Raw genomic sequence first — 18,308 nt, forward strand, 5'->3', positions numbered from 1 at the left:
AGGTATAATATCATATATGAAATGAGTCACCAGTCCAGGTTCGATGCACGATACTGGATGCTTGGGGCTGGTGCACTGGGACAACCCAGAGGGATGGTATGGGGAGGGAGGAGGGAGGAGGGTTCAGGATAGGGAGCACATGTATACCTGTGGCGGATTCATTTTGATATATGACAAAACCAATACAATATTGTAAAGTTAAAAAATAAAATGAAAAAAAAAAAAAAAAAAAAAGCTCAACGTTTAGAAAACTACGATCATAGCATCTGGTCCCATCACTTCATGGCAAATAGATGGGGTAATAGTGAAGACAGTGGTTGACTCTTTTTTTCTGGGCTCCAAAATCACTGCAGATGGTGATTGCAACCTTGAAATTAAAAGATGCTTACACCTTGGAAGGAAAGTTGTGACCAACCTAGCCAGCATATTGAAAAGCAGAGACATTACTATGTCAACAAAGGTCCACGTAGTCAAGGCTTTGGTTTTTCCAGTGGTCATGTATGAATGTGAGAGTTGGACTATAAAGAAAGCTGAGCCCTGAAGACTTGATGCTTTTGAAGTGTGGTGTTAGAAAAGACTCTTGAGTGTCCTTGGACTGCCAGGAGATCCAACCAGTCCATCCTAAAGGAGATCAGTCCTGGGTGTTCTTTGGAAGGACTGATGTTGAAGCTGAAGCTCCAAAACTTTGGCCACCTGATGCGAAGAGCTGACTCATTTGAAAAGACCCTGATGCTGGGAAAGATTGAGGGCAGGAGGAGAAGGGGATGACAGAGGATGAGATGGTTGGATGACATCACCAACTCAATGGACATGAGTTTGTGTGGATCCCGGGAGTTGGTGATGGACAGGGAGGCCTGGTGTGCTGCGGTTCATGGGCTCACAAAGAGTTGGTTACGACTGAGTGACTGGACTGATCTGAAGTTGTTGAATAGAGTTTCAGATTTCTTTCCTGTTTTTCTTTTGATTTTTTTGGTTTTGTTTGGATGAGGAGTATTTTTGTTTTTCCTTAGATTATATTCCACTCTGAATGTACAGTCATAATTCTGAATTTTAAAGCCATTTAAGTAATGTGTTCTTATGGGCAGCTAGTCCACAAGTTGATGCAATTAGATTTATCAGTTTTGTTCTCTATTTGTTCAGTTCACTTCAGTCACTCAGTCGTGTCCTTCTCTTTGCAACGCCTTGGACTGCAGCTTGCCAGGCTTCCCTATGCATCACCAGAGCTTGCTCAAGCTCATGTCCATCGACTTGGTGATGCCATCCAACCATCTCATCCTCTGTCTTCCCATTCTCCTCCTGCCTTCAATCTCTCCTAATATCAGGATCTTTTCCAATGAGTCAGCTCTTCCCATCAGGTGGGCAAATAATTGGAGCTTCAGCATCAGTACTTCCAGTGAATATTCAGGACTGATTTCCTTTAGGGTGGACTGGTTTGATCTCCTTGCAGTCCAAGGGACTCTCAAGAGTCTTCTCCACCGCCATAGTTCAAAAGGAATATATGTGTGTCATTTGTCAGTGACATCATATTCCCCCTGTTGGGATTTAACAACCAAAACTGAATTTAAACAACATGAAAAAATGAGGATTAAGTCACAGTGCCTCATCTACATACACCTGGCAACAGGAGATGCTCCTGTTTTATTCAAGGGACAGGCATGGATAGATCTCATGCAGGAAGAGGCCCTTAAAGTCCTGGATGAGTCATTAAACATGATTGTCTTTACTTTGGCTACCACAGCTGTTTTGTCTTTTTTGATTGGGAAGACATTTCAAAATTATTTTTTTGTATGTTTGGTTTGGCAGACAAAATTTTTCATGGCATAGACCCTATGGGGAAATTATATCAGAAATATATCCATTTATCTTCAGCACTTAAATTCATTGGTTTGTATGTCCCTGATGATCTTTCTTTATAAGTAGAAAGGAAACACACATGTTCAGTATGCATTCAGTCTCTTTGTAAATCAACCAACATGAATTAAATTCCTTTCTGTTCACACTGCACTCCCAACTCTAGGCCAGAAATAAAAACTTGCAGAGACTGAAGGCTGATTCCAGCACATCACTGTGGAGATTTGGTTCCTACTGTTTTTTCAGGAAAAAAAAATTAGTTGCTAACACTAAAATCAGTAGATTGTACATAAATATCCCGACTTCTGACTTCTCTTGAAAGCATGGCCAACTGGCCTGCTTTCCAGCATGGTTGAAGTGTAGGAAAGGCTGCTCCCAGTGGTAAGGCCTGTGCTGCCCAGGGCCCAACATGGCAACCTAGTCCTAGTATCATTTCTCTTGCCTCCTGGGGCCATGAGTTTGTGAGAACTAGACTGCTAGCACTCTTAAGATAAAGACTAGTTTTGTCTTGATCAACTTTGACTTTGAAGCCTTTAACCCAGAACCAAGCACACACTTCTTCCTTGTATGTTTTTGGATGATATAAAATATATTGTGGATATGACATTTCTTCCAATACTGAAACCATGCAATTGAAGTATTGCTCTGCCCTAAATCTTTGACGCAGACTGGCATCATAGGTGCCCCTGATGTCTGCCATTAGACCCACTAACTAAAGCCAGTTGTATGTCCCTGGGCTGTCCCTGAAGTCTTCACTTTGCCATTTGACAACTTATCTTCCTAGCAATCTCCTCTCCAACAAAGACAGCAATGCATATCTCACAAAGCGGCTAGGAAGATGACATGAAACCAAGAATGTCGAGCATGGCCCCTAGTATCCATTTTCATGATGTTCTTAGCAGTTTTTCCTCCAAGTAGTCAAGGTTCTCCATCTTTGTAGATGTCCATGAAGATCAGTTTGATTTTCCAGCCCAGCTTCAAGGAAGAGATTACAGTTCAATTCTCTGTATTCTGAGAAGCTTCAAAGTCCACTCGCCAAGGACACTGATGGAGGTAAAGATTTTATCTTGAGATTTGTGTTTTTTCAGATCTTTTAGTGGCCTAAAGGGGAAAAGAAGGCATGTCAGAGCATATATAACTAGGGGCTTCCAGTCACCACTACATGCTAAGAACCTGAACTTCCCTGAGTACTTGGAGCCAGGAAAGAAGTATGAAGTGGCTTGTGCTCCTTGGGCTGCTGACCTCCTCAGAGTGCATAGTCATGTAAGTATGGGGACTGTAATCCACATCATATTCCTTTCTCGAATTTTTCTTTTCATCTGATTATTCTTCCACCCATCAGGTTTAAAAGGGAATGGAATATATCCCTACAGTCTTAATGTTCAACTCTTACTTATTGATAAGTAACTTGCTATAGGAACTGTGGATCCCAAGGGTCTTGGTGTAGATTTGCATGGTTGCACAACTCTTGGGGTCCAGTCATCTCATGCTCTACTGAAAATAGAACTCCTTGCAATTGTTCAGTGCACAGTCTATGCAGAATTAGGTGTGGTCCTATGGAATAGCACTTTTCTATATTTTATTCAACATGTCTTCTTTTTTCCCTGGATACTTCAGTGTGTATATGTCTATGTCTGCATCTCTGTATCACTGTCATTTATCTCTCCATCTCTTTGGAAGTCTCTGTGAGTGTATTTCTCTCTGTGCGGTTTTCTTTTAATTTTTCATTTGACTCATCCTTCCTTCTCGAGCCTCTAAATTTTCCTAAATTGTTCCCTATCTCCTTGATTCTTCTTTGAAGTCTCAATTCTCTTTCAACTTGGAGATAGATACACTGTTTTATATACACTGTTTCATATCTGACAAGCAGTGTGACCCAAGCCAATTCAGAAACCTCTTGCATTTCAAACTGCTCCATTGTAAAAGAGGATAAGAGTCCCCCTTCTACCTCCTTCCCTGAGCTTCTACGAGAAGGACACATGGGATGGCAACAGCAATGCTAATGGCTGTCATTGTTAAGACTTCTTATTTCTCATGTACCTTATATCCATCACTTCACTTATCCCCAGAATATTCTATTTGGAGGGTTTGAATTGTTGCATTATACCATTTTACCGAGGGGGAGACTGAGACCCCACATGGTCATATGGCTTACCCAAGATTGCAGAAAAGAACCTGTATTCAAACCTATGTCTTTACCATAGTATATGCATAAAATTCTGATAATAAGGTGACTCATAAAAATGATTGGAAAATACACAGGGCCATTACAATGACAATATACCTTAACACTGACAGCTAATTGTAGCTTCTTTGTTTTCTTTGTCAAATGCTCAATGAAAGAATACCTCTAACAAAAGTGAAGACCATGAGAAAAACCCTCAGTGAAAAAAACATGCTGAACAATTTCCTGAAGGAACAGGCTTACAGACTGTCCCAGATTTCTTCTCGTGGCTCAAATATAACTATTCATCCCCTGAGGAACATCATGGATGTGAGTGTATTGGGGATGGTGCTCCACAGCACCCCCTGGTGCTCTAGCCTAGCACTGGGGCTCATCTGGAGGTGCCAAGTGGGATGTTGAGGTTGGGACTCCTACAGGAGGCAGAAACCCTGGGAAACAGGGACCCCACCCAGAGAAGAAGGAACTCTCGTCCTCAACTCTTGGTCTTGGTGACAGGGCCCGGCAATGACCAGGTGGCAGGTAAACATCCATTTCTGTGTCAAAGATGTGTCATTAGTTTGAGGGAGATTGTTCCTTCTGAACTAAGTGAGCCGCTCAGTCACAGATGAAGAGTGAACCATTACTGATCAAAAGGTAGAACCAACCAACTGCTAAGCAATTGTGAATCCCCAGGCAGAAGAATTCAGCTTCCACAGATGTAAGAACCACAGCAGTAAAAAGTTACTGAACCTGTATTCCATGTAAGGCCATAAGAATCTAACACTGTGGTTACTGTATTTAGATTTTAAAAACGGGCTTATTTTGTCTTCAAGAATGCCCATGACAGCCTGAGAGATAGGCAAAGAGTAAATACGTGTCATGAAAGGGTCATCTGTGTGATGTTGATTGGATATCATCTGAGTTTAGAGAGAGTGGCTGACGTTGATCAAGAAGGACCTCCTGGAGAAGGGGATGCTGAGGCTGGGTTTGAAGAGACTACAGAGATTCTCAAATGAAGGCACCAGGACTCTCCTGGGTGTCCAGTGGTCCTGGATGTTCAGTGGTTATGACTCTGGGCTTCCAATGCAGGAGGTACCACTTCAACACCTGGTCATAGAATCAATATCCTGCATACCATGTAGCACAGAAAATATATATATATATATATATATCAAATGCAAGCACCTCTGTGATCAAAGGCTTTGAGCTGCACAGTGATTCAAAAGTAATCCCAAGAGATGTGTGACACCCAGAGGGAGGCAACAGTGTGGGAATAGAGAGTAGCCAGTTCTGCACTAACCCACTCCCTCCTTTTCCCTGTAGATGGTCTATGTGGGTAAAATCACCATTGGAACACCCCCTCAGGAATTCCAGGTTGTCTTTGACACAGGCTCATCTGAGTTGTGGGTGCCCTCCGTCTTTTGCCCCAGTTCAGCCTGTTGTGAGTACAGACACCCTGTACCCGGACCATCCTTCATTTGCCCTGCTGCCCTGTTTCCACCCTTGGCACCTGATGACATTCATCTCTTGTGTCTGCAGCTACTCACATTAGGTTCAGACATCTTGAGTCTTCCACCTTCCGGCCTACCCAAAAGACCTTCAGCATCACCTATGGATCTGGGAGCACGAAGGGATTTCTTGCTTATGACACCGTTCGGGTAACGTGTAAACAGAAGCTGAGTCAGGACTGGCTATGAAGTGACCACTGCTTTCAAAACAGATGCAGGACCATCTGGAAGGACCCTTCCTAGCCTAACTCCCATAGATATTGGCCATCTTACCCACAGGATCCTGTCCCTGGGGAGGCAGTGCCCATGGTGACACACGAGCAAACAGATTAGCTAACCCAGAGAGTGACTTGAGGTGTGGACGTGCAGCTCCTCTGCCCATGAGCAGTTCAAAGTTCATTTTGCTGTGATCGAGAAGAGAGGGGAAAAAGCACCCACTTTCATATTCTGAGTCACTGTTCCAAGCACTTTAAGGTAATAACTGGTTTAATCCTGCAACAACCCCACACAGCAGGTGGTCTTATTAGCTCATGAGACATATGAGGAAACTGAGGTGCAGACAGCAAGGGTCTTGTTGAGGTCACACATGTGGTAAGAGGTGGAGCTAGGCTGGCTTTTCAGGATTGAAGTTGCTGTGGGGTGTTTGGGACAGGACAAAACTGATCTGGGGACCCTGGGGGCAGTCAAAGGATCAGGTATCCAGAGTAGGAAATTGGAGGCCTCAGATGTCAGGGGGCCTGATAAATGAGTTCTCACTCTAGGGGACCCTTGAGAATCTAATAAACCTATGGCCTGCCTCCTCGAAAGTACTTGAGTAGTTCCCCTCTCTCTCTTTCTCTCTCATACATACTCACACAAATACACACATATCCCCAAAAGTGGATTTCCCAGGCAGTAATTTCATAGAACCCTGCAAGCAAGATTGTGTTTTCAGCTTCTGTCTTCCTGGACAGATCCAGAATCCACAGTACCTTACAGAGAATGTAGTTCATTCCCGTCATTAGTTCATAGTGATGCCAAAGAGAAGGCTACCTTGCTCTCAACTCATTTTGTCCACAAGGTGGCACCAATCGGTCCAGGCCTGACTTGGTTGCCACACCTGTACAGAAGCCATGAGGCCAATTTGATTCACTCAGGTGGTGTTTTTCAGAGGGGAAGATGTTTTAAAATTCATAGCTTCTCTCAAATGGAACCCAAATTCCCTTCCCAGGTAGGTCTAACCGTCTATGGACCACCAAAGACAGAGCCCAGCCTGAATTCTCTGAGGATCTAATGGCAATGCACCCCAGCCCAGTCCTAGCCCCACTTCACATATCTGTAAGTGGGAACACTCTTCTCTCCCACAGATTGGGGACCTTCTAAGTACTGATCAGGAATTCGGACTAAGCATGGAAGAACACGGGTTTGAGGATCTACCTTTTGATGGCGTCTTGGGCTTGAACTACCCTGACATGTCCTTCATAACAACCATCCCCATCTTTGACAACCTCAAGAATCAAGGTGCCTTTTCTGAGCCTGTTTTTGCCTTCTACTTGGGCAAGTAAGTCTGAGATGGACAATCCTTTTCTCCAAATTAGCTGTAACATGCTTTCAGTTCCATGAAAATTATAGAACACTTGATAAAGAAGTATCCTGAGAGATAATCTAACCCAGGATAACTATGGCCCCAGGGCCCTACCTGGATTCACCACTGGCTTTTATGAATAAATTTTTATTGGAATACAACCCTGCTCCTGAGCTCAAGATCAGTAACTTGGTATAGGGGGGTGATTGAGGGGGATGGCTAATGGAAGGCAACAGGAAAACTGTTGGAGGTTAAGGCTATAGGATTTGCTTATGAATTTGATAAGGAAGGAAGGAGAAAGATGGTGGATATCTTTCCTTCCTCATTAGCATTTCACTGGGAGCCCAGGACCAGCTACCCAATTTGCAGGAGCCAGTGAAAAATGAAAGTGTGGGACACAAAACAAAAGTGTGGGACCCCTTGTTCAAGAAATATTAAGCATTTCAAGACAGGAAGAGCAGAGGTGGGGTCCCTTATGAGTGTGGGGCTGTTTGGACAGTAGAGTTCACAGGCCAACAGAGCCAACTCTGGGTGACATGAACCCACACACTTAGCACTTCCAGGCCTTGATTTTCCTGAAAAATAACAAGCTGGACAAGGGGAAAGTAAAAATGCTTCAGCACCCTGTCCTTTGAGGATATCTGAACATTCATGTAATAGGAGGTCCAGGGCCTCTTCAGAAGACATAGTGGGTGGAGCCCAGCCAGATGATTCAGCTTCTAACCTCCTCTGTGCCACTCATTAGCCAGTAACCGACCTCAATCTGGATCTCAATCACTCCTAGCCTCTATTTCTGCATCTGTAAATTGGGACCTTATTGGGTAGACAAGGCCTTGATGGGTAGACAAGCACAGCTCTCAGACAGTGCCATCGTTACTGTCCTCCAAGGATCAAGCCCCCTCTTCTCTCTACACATGCAGGGCGAAGGGCAGTGTGGTGATGTTTGGTGGGGTGGACCACCACTACTACAAGGGAGAGCTCAACTGGGTACCATTGATCCACGCAGGTGACTGGAGTGTACACATGGACCGGTAAGCCTCTCCCTCTGAGGGTCAGCCCAAGTGATGCTCCCACTACTGTACATGGACACAGGCAGACACACACAAATGCGTTCTAAGACACAGTCACACATACATATACACCGCCCACAGCAACACAGACGGACACACAGACACATGGAAACACAGAAGCAGACACATATAAACATACACAGAGACACATAAAAATATGCATAGCTAGTCAGAGACACACACAGAGACACATACAAACACATATACATATATATAGATACACAAACAACCCATGGGTTCATAATCCCCAGGCCTTCTGACCAGGGCTCTGACCAGGGTTTTAAAAGGGTCCAGAGAGGTCTGTGCAGCTGGGAGAGGGCTGAACCCACTGCCCTATGAGGCATGGAGCATGGTTAGAGGACTCTACAGTTTGGTGTACAGAGGATCAGGGAGAATTTCACTAGCCTGGAGAGAGTTATAAGATGATCAACTGTCCAGGGCTACCTGGGACCAAGGAAGTTCTCAGTACAGATAAATGTCTGTTTAAAAACAGGGAAAGTCCTGAGCAAATGGGGAAAACTGGTCTCCTTAGGGAGTAGCTACCCAGCAGTGGAGAGAGGTTGGCTGCAGTCTTAAGACGTGAAAGCAACTAATTAAAAAGACACCCCACATACCTGGGAACACAGTGGGGCAGGGCCTATAATAGAGAATTAGGAAGGTGGGATCCAGGACTGACCTGAGGACAAGAGGCATACTTGATAGGATTCTGTGTGATACCCTCAGACAAAAGCTGACCTGTCCTTTGGAGTTTCTGTGGGCTAGTCATGTATTTCCTGGCCAGGATCTCAGCGTCTGAGCTGGTTGTAGGAGCACAACTGGGAGGAGCAGTGCTGGGAGACACCCTCTCCCAGAGGAGTTCCTCTCTCCCCCTATTATGAGATTCTGCTGCCACTGTGAATCTCCATCTTCACTCTGTGGTTGACCCGTTATTTGTTCCCCACCAGATACAGCTCTCGGATGGTTCTCATTCATTATTTTTACAGTCTTCATTCACTCATTCAACACAGAAACATTGTGCATCCACTGTGTGCCAGGCACTTTAGGGATGCAATGAGAATAAAACTCGCCCTCACATCTAAGAAGGCAGATGTACAAGAAATGACTCACCCACATAGTGAACTGTCATTTGGTACATGCTAGATATGAGGAAGGGTCTACAGAAAGTGACCAAGACAGGAGACTGATAAACACTGGGAGAAATACTTCCCTGAAAACAATACAATTAAGCTGGAATCTGGAAGATGAGAAGAAATTTGCTAGTCAAAGGGCAAGGAGCCCTTCTAGGAAGGAAGACCAATTTGTATCAAGGTGCAAAAGATCCTGGTGTATTCAAGTACTGCATTCGAGGATGTCAAGAAAGGTGCTGTGTCGAGAGCAAAGGAAAAGAAGGCAAGAGACAAAGGGCTGTTTAGGAGACAGTCAGGAAGGGGGCAGCTCTGGGGAGACTCAGAGTGACCTTGATGCCCGCTTTTTCCACTGTCTCTCAGCATCTCCATGAAAAGAAAGGTTATTGCTTGTTCTGGTGGCTGTGAGGCCCTTGTGGACACTGGAACATCACTGATCCTTGGCCCAAGAAGACTGGTCAATAACATCCAGAAGCTCATCGGTGCCACGCCACAGGGTTCCGAGGTAAAGGGTCATGCCCCAGGGTCACTCCCTGTCTCCACACAAACAAGGATCTCCAGGGCCAACCTCTCTCTCTCTCTCTCCAACAGCACTACATTTCATGTTTTGCTGTCTATACCCTGCCCTCTATTATCTTCACCATCAACGGCATCAACTACCCAGTGCCAGCTCGAGCCTACATCCACAAGGTGAGGGGACAACCCTGAGGGGTGATTCAAAAATAGAACTTGCAGGATCCCTTGGGCTGCTGCTGGGAGGAGGGCGCCCTCTGCAGGCCATGTCACACCATTGCAGATGCTGCTGAGCCCCTGAGCCCCTGTGGCTGGGCCAGAGCCTGTCACAAGATGAAGCAGTTGAAAGTAAAGGGCCGTCTGGGACATTGATCATCCTTAAATAAATGTGGAGATGCCACACCATGCTGGCATGGTGGGAGTCACAAGGAGAGGGGAATACTCAGGTCCTCGGTCCTCAAAGAGCTTCAGTTCAATCTGAACCCTCAGATTGATGAACACGGAAAGTCAGCTCTAGCAGTCCCTGAAATAGGCCATGTGACAGTGAGAATGGCTGGGACAGTCCCAGTGTGACGTCCCACCATAGGGATTAACAGTGTCCTTTCCCTTCTGGAAGTTTTCCTGGTTTGGATGATAAATTACATTATCACCCTAGTGCCATCTTCCCCTTGCTCTGGCCAGGTGCCCTCTTTGTAAGTTGGGGTACCCTACCCCTCTGTGGGAGGTTGGATGCTAAGGTGTTAAAGGGTGCACAGTGACTGCTCAGACCTGGCACAGGGTGGAGGCTTCATGTCAGCGCCCTATGGGAGTTGAGAGCTGGCTGATGGGCTCAAAGAAGGCTTTGAGGAAGAGAGCAAATTTCAGGCATTCTAAAACCACAAACTCATGGAGCCATACGGAGGGTTGCTTGGTTCTAGGCAAAACTGCCCTGGATTCCATGCAAATGGCATTCCAAGGCACTCTGCATTGGGGCACTGGGGACTTACTAGGGGTGATGAGGGCTACGACTGACTGGTGGGGATGAGGAACCAGACTAAGTTACCCAACCAAGCCTGGACTGGCTAAAGAGGGTGAGTGTGGGCCAAAGGAGGCTTCCCAGAGTTCCTGAGTTAAGTCTTCAAGAATGTGTTGTGGGCACTGCTCTATTTAAGATGGATAACCAACAACGAGTTACTGTGTAGCACGGGGAGCTCCGCTCAGTTATATGACAGCCTGAATGGGAGGGGTATCTTTGGGACCAGGATACACCAATACATACGGTTGAGTCCTATTACTGTCCACCTGAAACTCAGCTATACTCCAATACAAAATAAAGTTTTTTAATAAAGTATGGATTGTGGGGATGCAGGAAGAGAACCGGCATTCTCTACAGAGAAAATAAGGAGCAGGAGTCAAAAGGGAAAAAACAGGGAGTGAGGAGAACTATGGACATGCTCGTTCTTTTCTAAAAATTATATTGAAGTGTGGCTGAACCTCAGTTTTGCCTTAAGTTCTGCTGCACAGCAATGTGACTCAGTTATACACATAAAAAATATATATTCTTTTTCTTATTCATTTTCATGTGGTTTATCACTGAATATTGAATATAGTTCCTTACGCTCTACAGTAGGACTTTGATGTTTATCATTCCTCTGTTTCCCCAACTCCCAGTCCTCCCCTCCCCCACAGCCTTCCTCATGGCAACCTCATGTCTTGGTCCTTTTTGGTTTTGGATGAACTCTCATATCCCCTGAAGCTGAGAAAACCCCTTGATACTTACCGAAAGAGGGAAATAAAGTGAAGAATTGTGCTGGGTCTGGATATCGGGGGAGTCACAGGTAAGAGCTCAGGCTGACTGGTGTGTGTCTCTGACTCCCCCAGGATTCTAGAGGCCACTGCTATCCCACCTTTAAAGAGAACACAGTGAGTACATCCACAGAGACCTGGATCCTGGGTGACGTCTTCCTGAGGCTGTATTTCTCAGTTTTTGATCGAGGAAATGACAGGATTGGCCTGGCACAGGCAGTGTAAATGCTTGGAGTGGTTCAGGAATCAGTAAGGCCGCTCCTAACACACACTCACTCACACTTTGAGCACTCCTGCCCAGGATGCTGGTGAACTGTATTTGGTGGTCTGCACACCCTATTCTCAGGAAAGAATAAAGGGTTTCACTCTTAATGGTGCTGAAACAAATGGGTGCCTCTGTTTGAGTCTGGAAGGTGTACAATGATCGGGAAGGATCTAGAACAAAGTCTGAATCACATTTGAGAGGAGACCATTCCAACTGGATTTACAGAAAGTGGAGACTCATTGAAATGATTCTGGGAATCCAGGACACAAGAATCAGAGCAAATACAAAAGTCTCAGTGACTGGAACCAAGAAATCAGAAGTCATCAGTTTTCTCTTTCTCATCCTCACTCTTTCCCTTCCTTCTTCTTTGAAGGTCTTAGCTTGACAAATTTCTTCCTTAAGGCTTCTACACCTAATATGGGAGTTAGCTACCTGCCTTGTGTTTTATATCCCGAAGGCATCTCCTAGTAAGGAAAGAAGCTTGGAGCCATCAGAGTTCAAGGGTGTTCTCTGAATGACCCACCTCAGTTCACATTTACAGCCCTAGATCAGCCATCCTGGCAGGGCCAGGGGTCCTATGATTGACTTTACATGGTCATTGGCCTGACCCAGCAGCACATATGATTGCAGTTTCCTCCAGCACTACATGACTGAAGCTGGGGAGGTGCAGCCCCAGGGATAGCGACTGACAGATGGTCTAAGCCATGGAAGAATTTGTGATGACCCACCAACTCCACCACCTCCTCAATCAGAGGAATTATAAGGGATAATGAAATAGACTCTTTTCATATAATCTCAGATGAACTTATCACTGGGCTTCTCCTCCAGGGCAGTTTGGGTGAGGTACTTCATGCAGAGCTAGTTCCCTTTTGTTCCCAAACCCCAGTCACCAGCTCTCTGCTACATATGCCTGCTCTGTCCTTTCCTGTCCTACTTAAGTGGTGGCCTCAGTGGATCCCTGAGCCATCCCCCTCCTCCAGGGCCCAGAATGCCCCTTCCTTGGCCTCCAATGCTTCTGGGGAGAATGAAATGCTTGTATCAGGAACCCAGGGTACACAGAGCCTTCAGCCTTTCAGAGCTTCCTCCTGGGGTGGAGCTACAAACTATTTGCTTGGAGCTGCTATGGTTAGGCACTTTTGCAGTGAAAGCATCCATTCTTTCCACCTGGAGGCCCTCAGTAGATGCCTCAGCTGAGACAGGGGTCAGAGATTGATTTCCTTTCTATTGACTGGTTTGATCTCCTCGTTGTATAAGGGACTCTCAAGAATCTTGTCAAGCACCACAGTTCAAAAGCTTCATTTTTTTGCACTCACCCTTTCTTATGGTCCAGATCGCACATCTGTACATGATTACTGGAAAAATCATAGCTTTGACACTACAGACCTCTGTAGCAAAGTGAGTCTCTGCTTTTTAATACACTGTGCAGGTTTTTCATAGCCTTTCTTCCTGCCAAGGAGCAAGTGTCTTTTTTTTATATATAAATTTATTTTGTGGCTGCAGTGAAGGTATGTAGTGCTTTTGGAGCCCAAGAAAATAAAATCTGCCACTGTTTCCACTTTTCCATCATCTATATGCCATGAAGTGGTGGGACTGAATGCCATGAATGTTGAGTGTCTGTCTGTGAATAGTTTTTTGAATGTTGAGTTTTTTTCATCTCCTCTCCTCATCGAGAGGCTCTTTAGTTCTTTTTTGCTTTCTGCCATTAGGGTGTGTCATCTTCATATCTGTGGATGTTGATATTTTTCCCAGCAATCTTGATTGCATCTTGGGATTTATGGAAGTATATTGAATGATGTATCCTTTCAGGAGACAGGTAAGGAGATCTGGTACTTGAATTTCCTTAAGAATTTTCCACAGTTAGTTGTGGTCCACACAGTGAAAGGCTTTAGCATAGTCAGTGAAGCAGATGTAGATGTTTTTCTGGAATTCCCTTGCTTTCTCTATGATCCAATGTATGTTGGCAATTTGATCTCTGGCTCCTCAAACCAGTTTGTACATCTGGAAGTTCTAAGTTCACGTACTGTTGAAGCTTAGCTTGAAGGATTTTAAGCATTACCTTGCTAGAAAGTGTGATGAGCACTATTGCATGATAAGTTGAACATTCTTTGGAATTGCCTTTCTTTGGATTGGAATGAAAACTGACCTTTTCCAGCACTGTGGCCACTGCTGAGTTTTCCAAATGTGCTGACATATTCAATGCAGCACTTTTATAGCACCTTCGTTAGGATTTTTAAACAGCTTAGCTGAAATTTCATCCCCTCCACTCACTTTGTTTGTGGTGATGCTTCCTAAAGCCCACTTTACTTCATACTCCAGTATATCTGACTTTACATGAGTGACCCCAGCATCATTCCTATCCCGGTCATTATGACCATTTTTGTATAGTTCTTCTGTGCATTCTTGCTACCTCTTCTTAATCTCATCTGCTTTTGTTTGTCTTTGATTTTTCTGTCCTTTATTGTGCCCATATTTTCATAAAGTGTCCCTATGGGATCTCCAATTTTCCTGAAGAGATCTATACTCTTTACAATTCTATTATTTCCTTTACTTCTTACACTGTTCCCTTATGATGACTTTCTTATCTCTCCTTGCTATTCTCTAGTAATCTGCCTTCTACTAGGTATATCTTTACCTTTCTCCTTTGCCTTTCACTTCTCTTATTTTTCTCAGCTGTTTTTAAGGCCTCCTCAGGCAACCACTTTGTCTTCTTGCATTTCTTTTTCTTAGGGATGGTTTTGGTGACCACCTCCCATACAATGTTACAAACCTCCATCCATAGTTCTTCAGGCTACCAGAACTAATCCCTTGAATCTATTTTTCATCTCCACTATATAATCATAAGGGATTTGATTTGATTTAGGTCATAGCTGAATGTTCTAGTGGTTTTCCTTACTTTCTTCAATTTAAACGTGAATATTGTTTGCTCCTGCCTAAGCATTGCTTCCAGATCACAACCCACCATTCCCAGTGGGTGTGGAGCAAAAACACACAATTTGAGGACTGTTACCCTGGGTTTGTGCTTGGCTTTTCACATGCTTAGCTGTGTGACCTTGATCAAGTCCCTTAACCTCAGTTTCCTCATCTGGAAAATGGGCACCATGATGATAATTCCAACTTGTAGATTGTATGCATGCCTGCAAAGAGTAAGTGACCCTAAGAGGGCTTTCTTTGTTTCTGAGTCTGGAAAAATTATGAATTTTTTTCCCACATGGGGAAAAGGAAATCTTCTGTTTAGAGGATATGGCTGCCATTCCCAAGGCTAAATATTGATTCAAGCCAAATGACATCTATTTCTGAACCATGACACAGAACTCTGACTGAACCGATGCATCTGTTTTCTGGGCTCCCAAGGAGCTAATGATTACTGGCTCAGATTACTCCCTTCCTCAGCCTTACCAGTCAGCCTTTCCTTGTCAACTACTTCTAGCCTGAAATCACACTCCAAGGAGAGTTGTAAGGCTTTTGGTCTCTTGTCAGTTTCCCACATCTCCAGCGTAGCAACAAGTAGCTGTTATGGCTTCTTGTCATAGCAACAACTATGGCAACCTGTACAGTCCAATCTCAGCCTGTTAAATAAAACTGTCCACATATGGCTCCTCATGTTTAAAATACCTACAGTGGCCTTAGGAACCTTCCTATGCCTGCTGTTTAACAATGAAATATGTGTGGACCTGATCTAGTTTTCTTTCCCAAGCATGATTCCAACCATGCATTAAAGGAATCAGACATTTAGTCATCTAACCATCCACAGGATTTGACAAAAGCATACCACCCATCGTGCATTTCTCACTTACCTCAAAACAATATTGAAGTAAGCTGCCGCAGCAATCTGATACATTGGCATGTACACTCCAGTTGGTTCACTTTATCTCTGAATTTGTTTTCCACCTAGTGCAGAATGTCTACCATAAGCCTGGACTTCCAGCAGCTGGTCACCTGTTTTTTACAGACTCAGCCCACTCCATATCCCTTCCACATCCCTCAGTAAAATCTAGAGAACAAACTCAGTCAAAGTTCTCACCCCTGCAGAAAACAGTTTTTTGTTTTTGTTTTTGTTTTTAGAAAACAATGTTTGTTAACACATTCAAAATCTTGTGCTCCTTGCCTTGGATTCAAGGACCTGCACCAGAGGATGGGAAGCCTCCCCTTCCACCTAAATCTTTCTCTACTCCCACCAGTGCCAGAGGCTTCACTGGACCCTGTGTCCTCATTGGTATTGTTCAGTTGCTAAGTCATGTCTGACTCTTTGTGATTACATGTATGGCAGCAAAACAGGCTTCCCTTACTTTCACTATTTCGTGGAGTTTCCTCAAACTCATGTCCATTGAGTCAGTGATGCCATCTCACCATCTCATCCTTTTGATCACTCTCCTTCTGCCCACAGTCTTTCCCAGCATCAGTGTTCTTCCAATGAGCTGGGTCTTCACATCAGATGGCCTAAGTGTTGGAGCTTCATCTTCAGCATCAGTCCTTCCATTGAATATTGCTCTACCACTTGCAAAACAAAACTCATGTTTCCAATCACCTAACAAAATTGAGCATTGATAAAGTTTAATTGAACAGAGATCTTGTCTTCTGGGAAATCCCAGCACTGCCACCTTGCCGTTCTCTTACCATTCTCTCCACTGGCATAGAAATGCTTCCCTAGAGCTTCTCCAGCTTGAAACCACCTGCCGATTCATCATTGTCAGCTATCCAGGAATTGTCCCTTCCTCCTTCCCCAAAGACTTCTACCTGCTCCCTGATGGTCTTCTATACATCAGTTCAGTTCAGTCTCTCAGTTCAGTTCAGTTCAGTCACTCAGTTGTGTCCAACTTTTTGCGACCCTGAGAATCGCAGCACGCCAGGCCTCCCTGTCCATCACCATCTCCCAGAGTTCACTCAAACTCATGTTCATCAAGTCAGTGATGCCGTTCAGCCATCTCATCCTCTGTCGTCCCCTCTTCCTCCTGCCCCCAATTCCTCCCAGCATCAGAGTCTTTTCCAATGAGTCAACTCTTTGCATCAGGTGGCCAAAGTACTGGAGTTTCAGCTTTAGCATCATTCCTCCAAAGAACACCCAGGGCTGATCTCCTTTAGAATGGACTGGTTGGATATCCTTGCAGGCCAAGGGACTCTCAAGAGTCTTCTCCAACACCACAGTTCAAAACCATCAATTCTTCAGCGCTCAGCCTTCTTCACAGTCCAACTCTCACATCCATACATGACCACTGGAAAAACCATAGCCTTGACTAGACAGACCTTTGTTGGCAAAGTAATGTCTCTGCTTTTGAATATGCTATCTAGGTTGGTCATAACTTTCCTTCCAAGGAGTAAGTGTCTTTTAATTTCATGGCTGCAATCACCCTCTGCAGTGATTTTGGAGCCTAAAAAAATAAAGTCTGACACCGTTTATACTGTTTCCCCATCTATTTCTCAGTCATGTCCAACTCTTTCCTATATCATGGGGTGAAGCACGCAGAGATCCCTGTCTATCACCAACTCCCAGAGCTTGCTCAAACTCATGTTTATCAAGTTGGTGATGCCACCCAACAATTTCATCTTCTCTCTTCCACTTTGCCTCCTACCTTTAATCTTTCCCAGCATAGGGGTCTTTTCTAATGAGTCAGTTCTACCAATCAGGTGGTCAAAGTATTGGAGGTTAGCTTCAGCATCAGTCCTTCCAGTGAATATTCAGAACTGGTTTCCTTTAGGATGGACTGGTTGGATCTCCTTGCAGTCCAAAGGACTCTCAAGAGTCTTGTCCGACACCACAGTTCAAAAGCACTAATTCTTTCGTGCTCAGCTTTCTTTATGGTCCAGCTCTAACATCCAGTCACAACTTCTCTCAAAACCATAGCTTTGACTGTACAGATATTTGCCGGTAATGTCTCTGCTTTTTAGTATGCTGTCAAGGTTTTTCATAGCTTTTCTTCCAAGGAGCAAGCGTCTTTTTTTTTTTTCACAGTTGCAGTCACTGTCTGCAGTGAGTTTGGAGCCCAGGAATACAAAGTCTCTCTCTGTTTTCATTGTTTCTACAGGTATTTTCCATGAAATAATGGAACTGTATGCAATGATCTTCATTTTTTAATCTGTACTTACCACATCAAGACTATCCCCAAGAAAGAGAAATGCAAAAAGGCAAAATGATTGTCTGAGGAGGCCTTACACATAACTTAGAAAAGAAGAGAAACAAAAGGCAAAGGAGAAAAAAAAGACATACCCATCTGAATGCAGACTTCCACAGAATAGCAAGGAGGGATTACAAGAAAAAAAATCCTTCCTAAGTGATCAGTGCAAAGAAATAGAGGAAAACAACACAAAGGGAAAGACCAGAGATCTCTTCAAGAAAATTACATATGGGGTGGGGGGGAATATTTCATGCAAAGATGGGCACAATAAAGGACAAAAATTATATGGACCTAACAGAAGCAAAAGATAATAAGAAGAGGTTGAAAAAATATATAGAAGAACTGTACATAAAA

The 18,308-nt window shown here is 44.3% G+C and overlaps 1 protein-coding gene across 1 annotated transcript; it reads left to right on the top strand.

Annotated features, from left to right (window-relative positions):
- Positions 1 to 3,029: 3,029 nt before the first annotated feature.
- On the top strand, positions 3,030 to 11,804 carry LOC104988332 (pregnancy-associated glycoprotein 1-like). The gene is made up of 9 exons (XM_010839613.1): positions 3,030 to 3,114; positions 4,195 to 4,345; positions 5,339 to 5,456; positions 5,555 to 5,673; positions 6,870 to 7,063; positions 8,008 to 8,118; positions 9,645 to 9,786; positions 9,873 to 9,971; positions 11,655 to 11,804. The coding sequence occupies exons 1-9, from the start codon at positions 3,062 to 3,064 to the stop codon at positions 11,802 to 11,804; spliced, it is 1,137 nt and encodes a 378-aa protein (XP_010837915.1). The 5' UTR covers positions 3,030 to 3,061.
- The last annotated feature ends 6,504 nt before the right edge of the window (positions 11,805 to 18,308 follow it).

The sequence above is a fragment of the Bison bison genome, unplaced genomic scaffold, assembly GCF_000754665.1.
Source record: "Bison bison bison isolate TAMUID 2011002044 unplaced genomic scaffold, Bison_UMD1.0 scf7180017864124, whole genome shotgun sequence".
NCBI classification, from domain to species: Eukaryota; Metazoa; Chordata; class Mammalia; order Artiodactyla; family Bovidae; genus Bison; species Bison bison.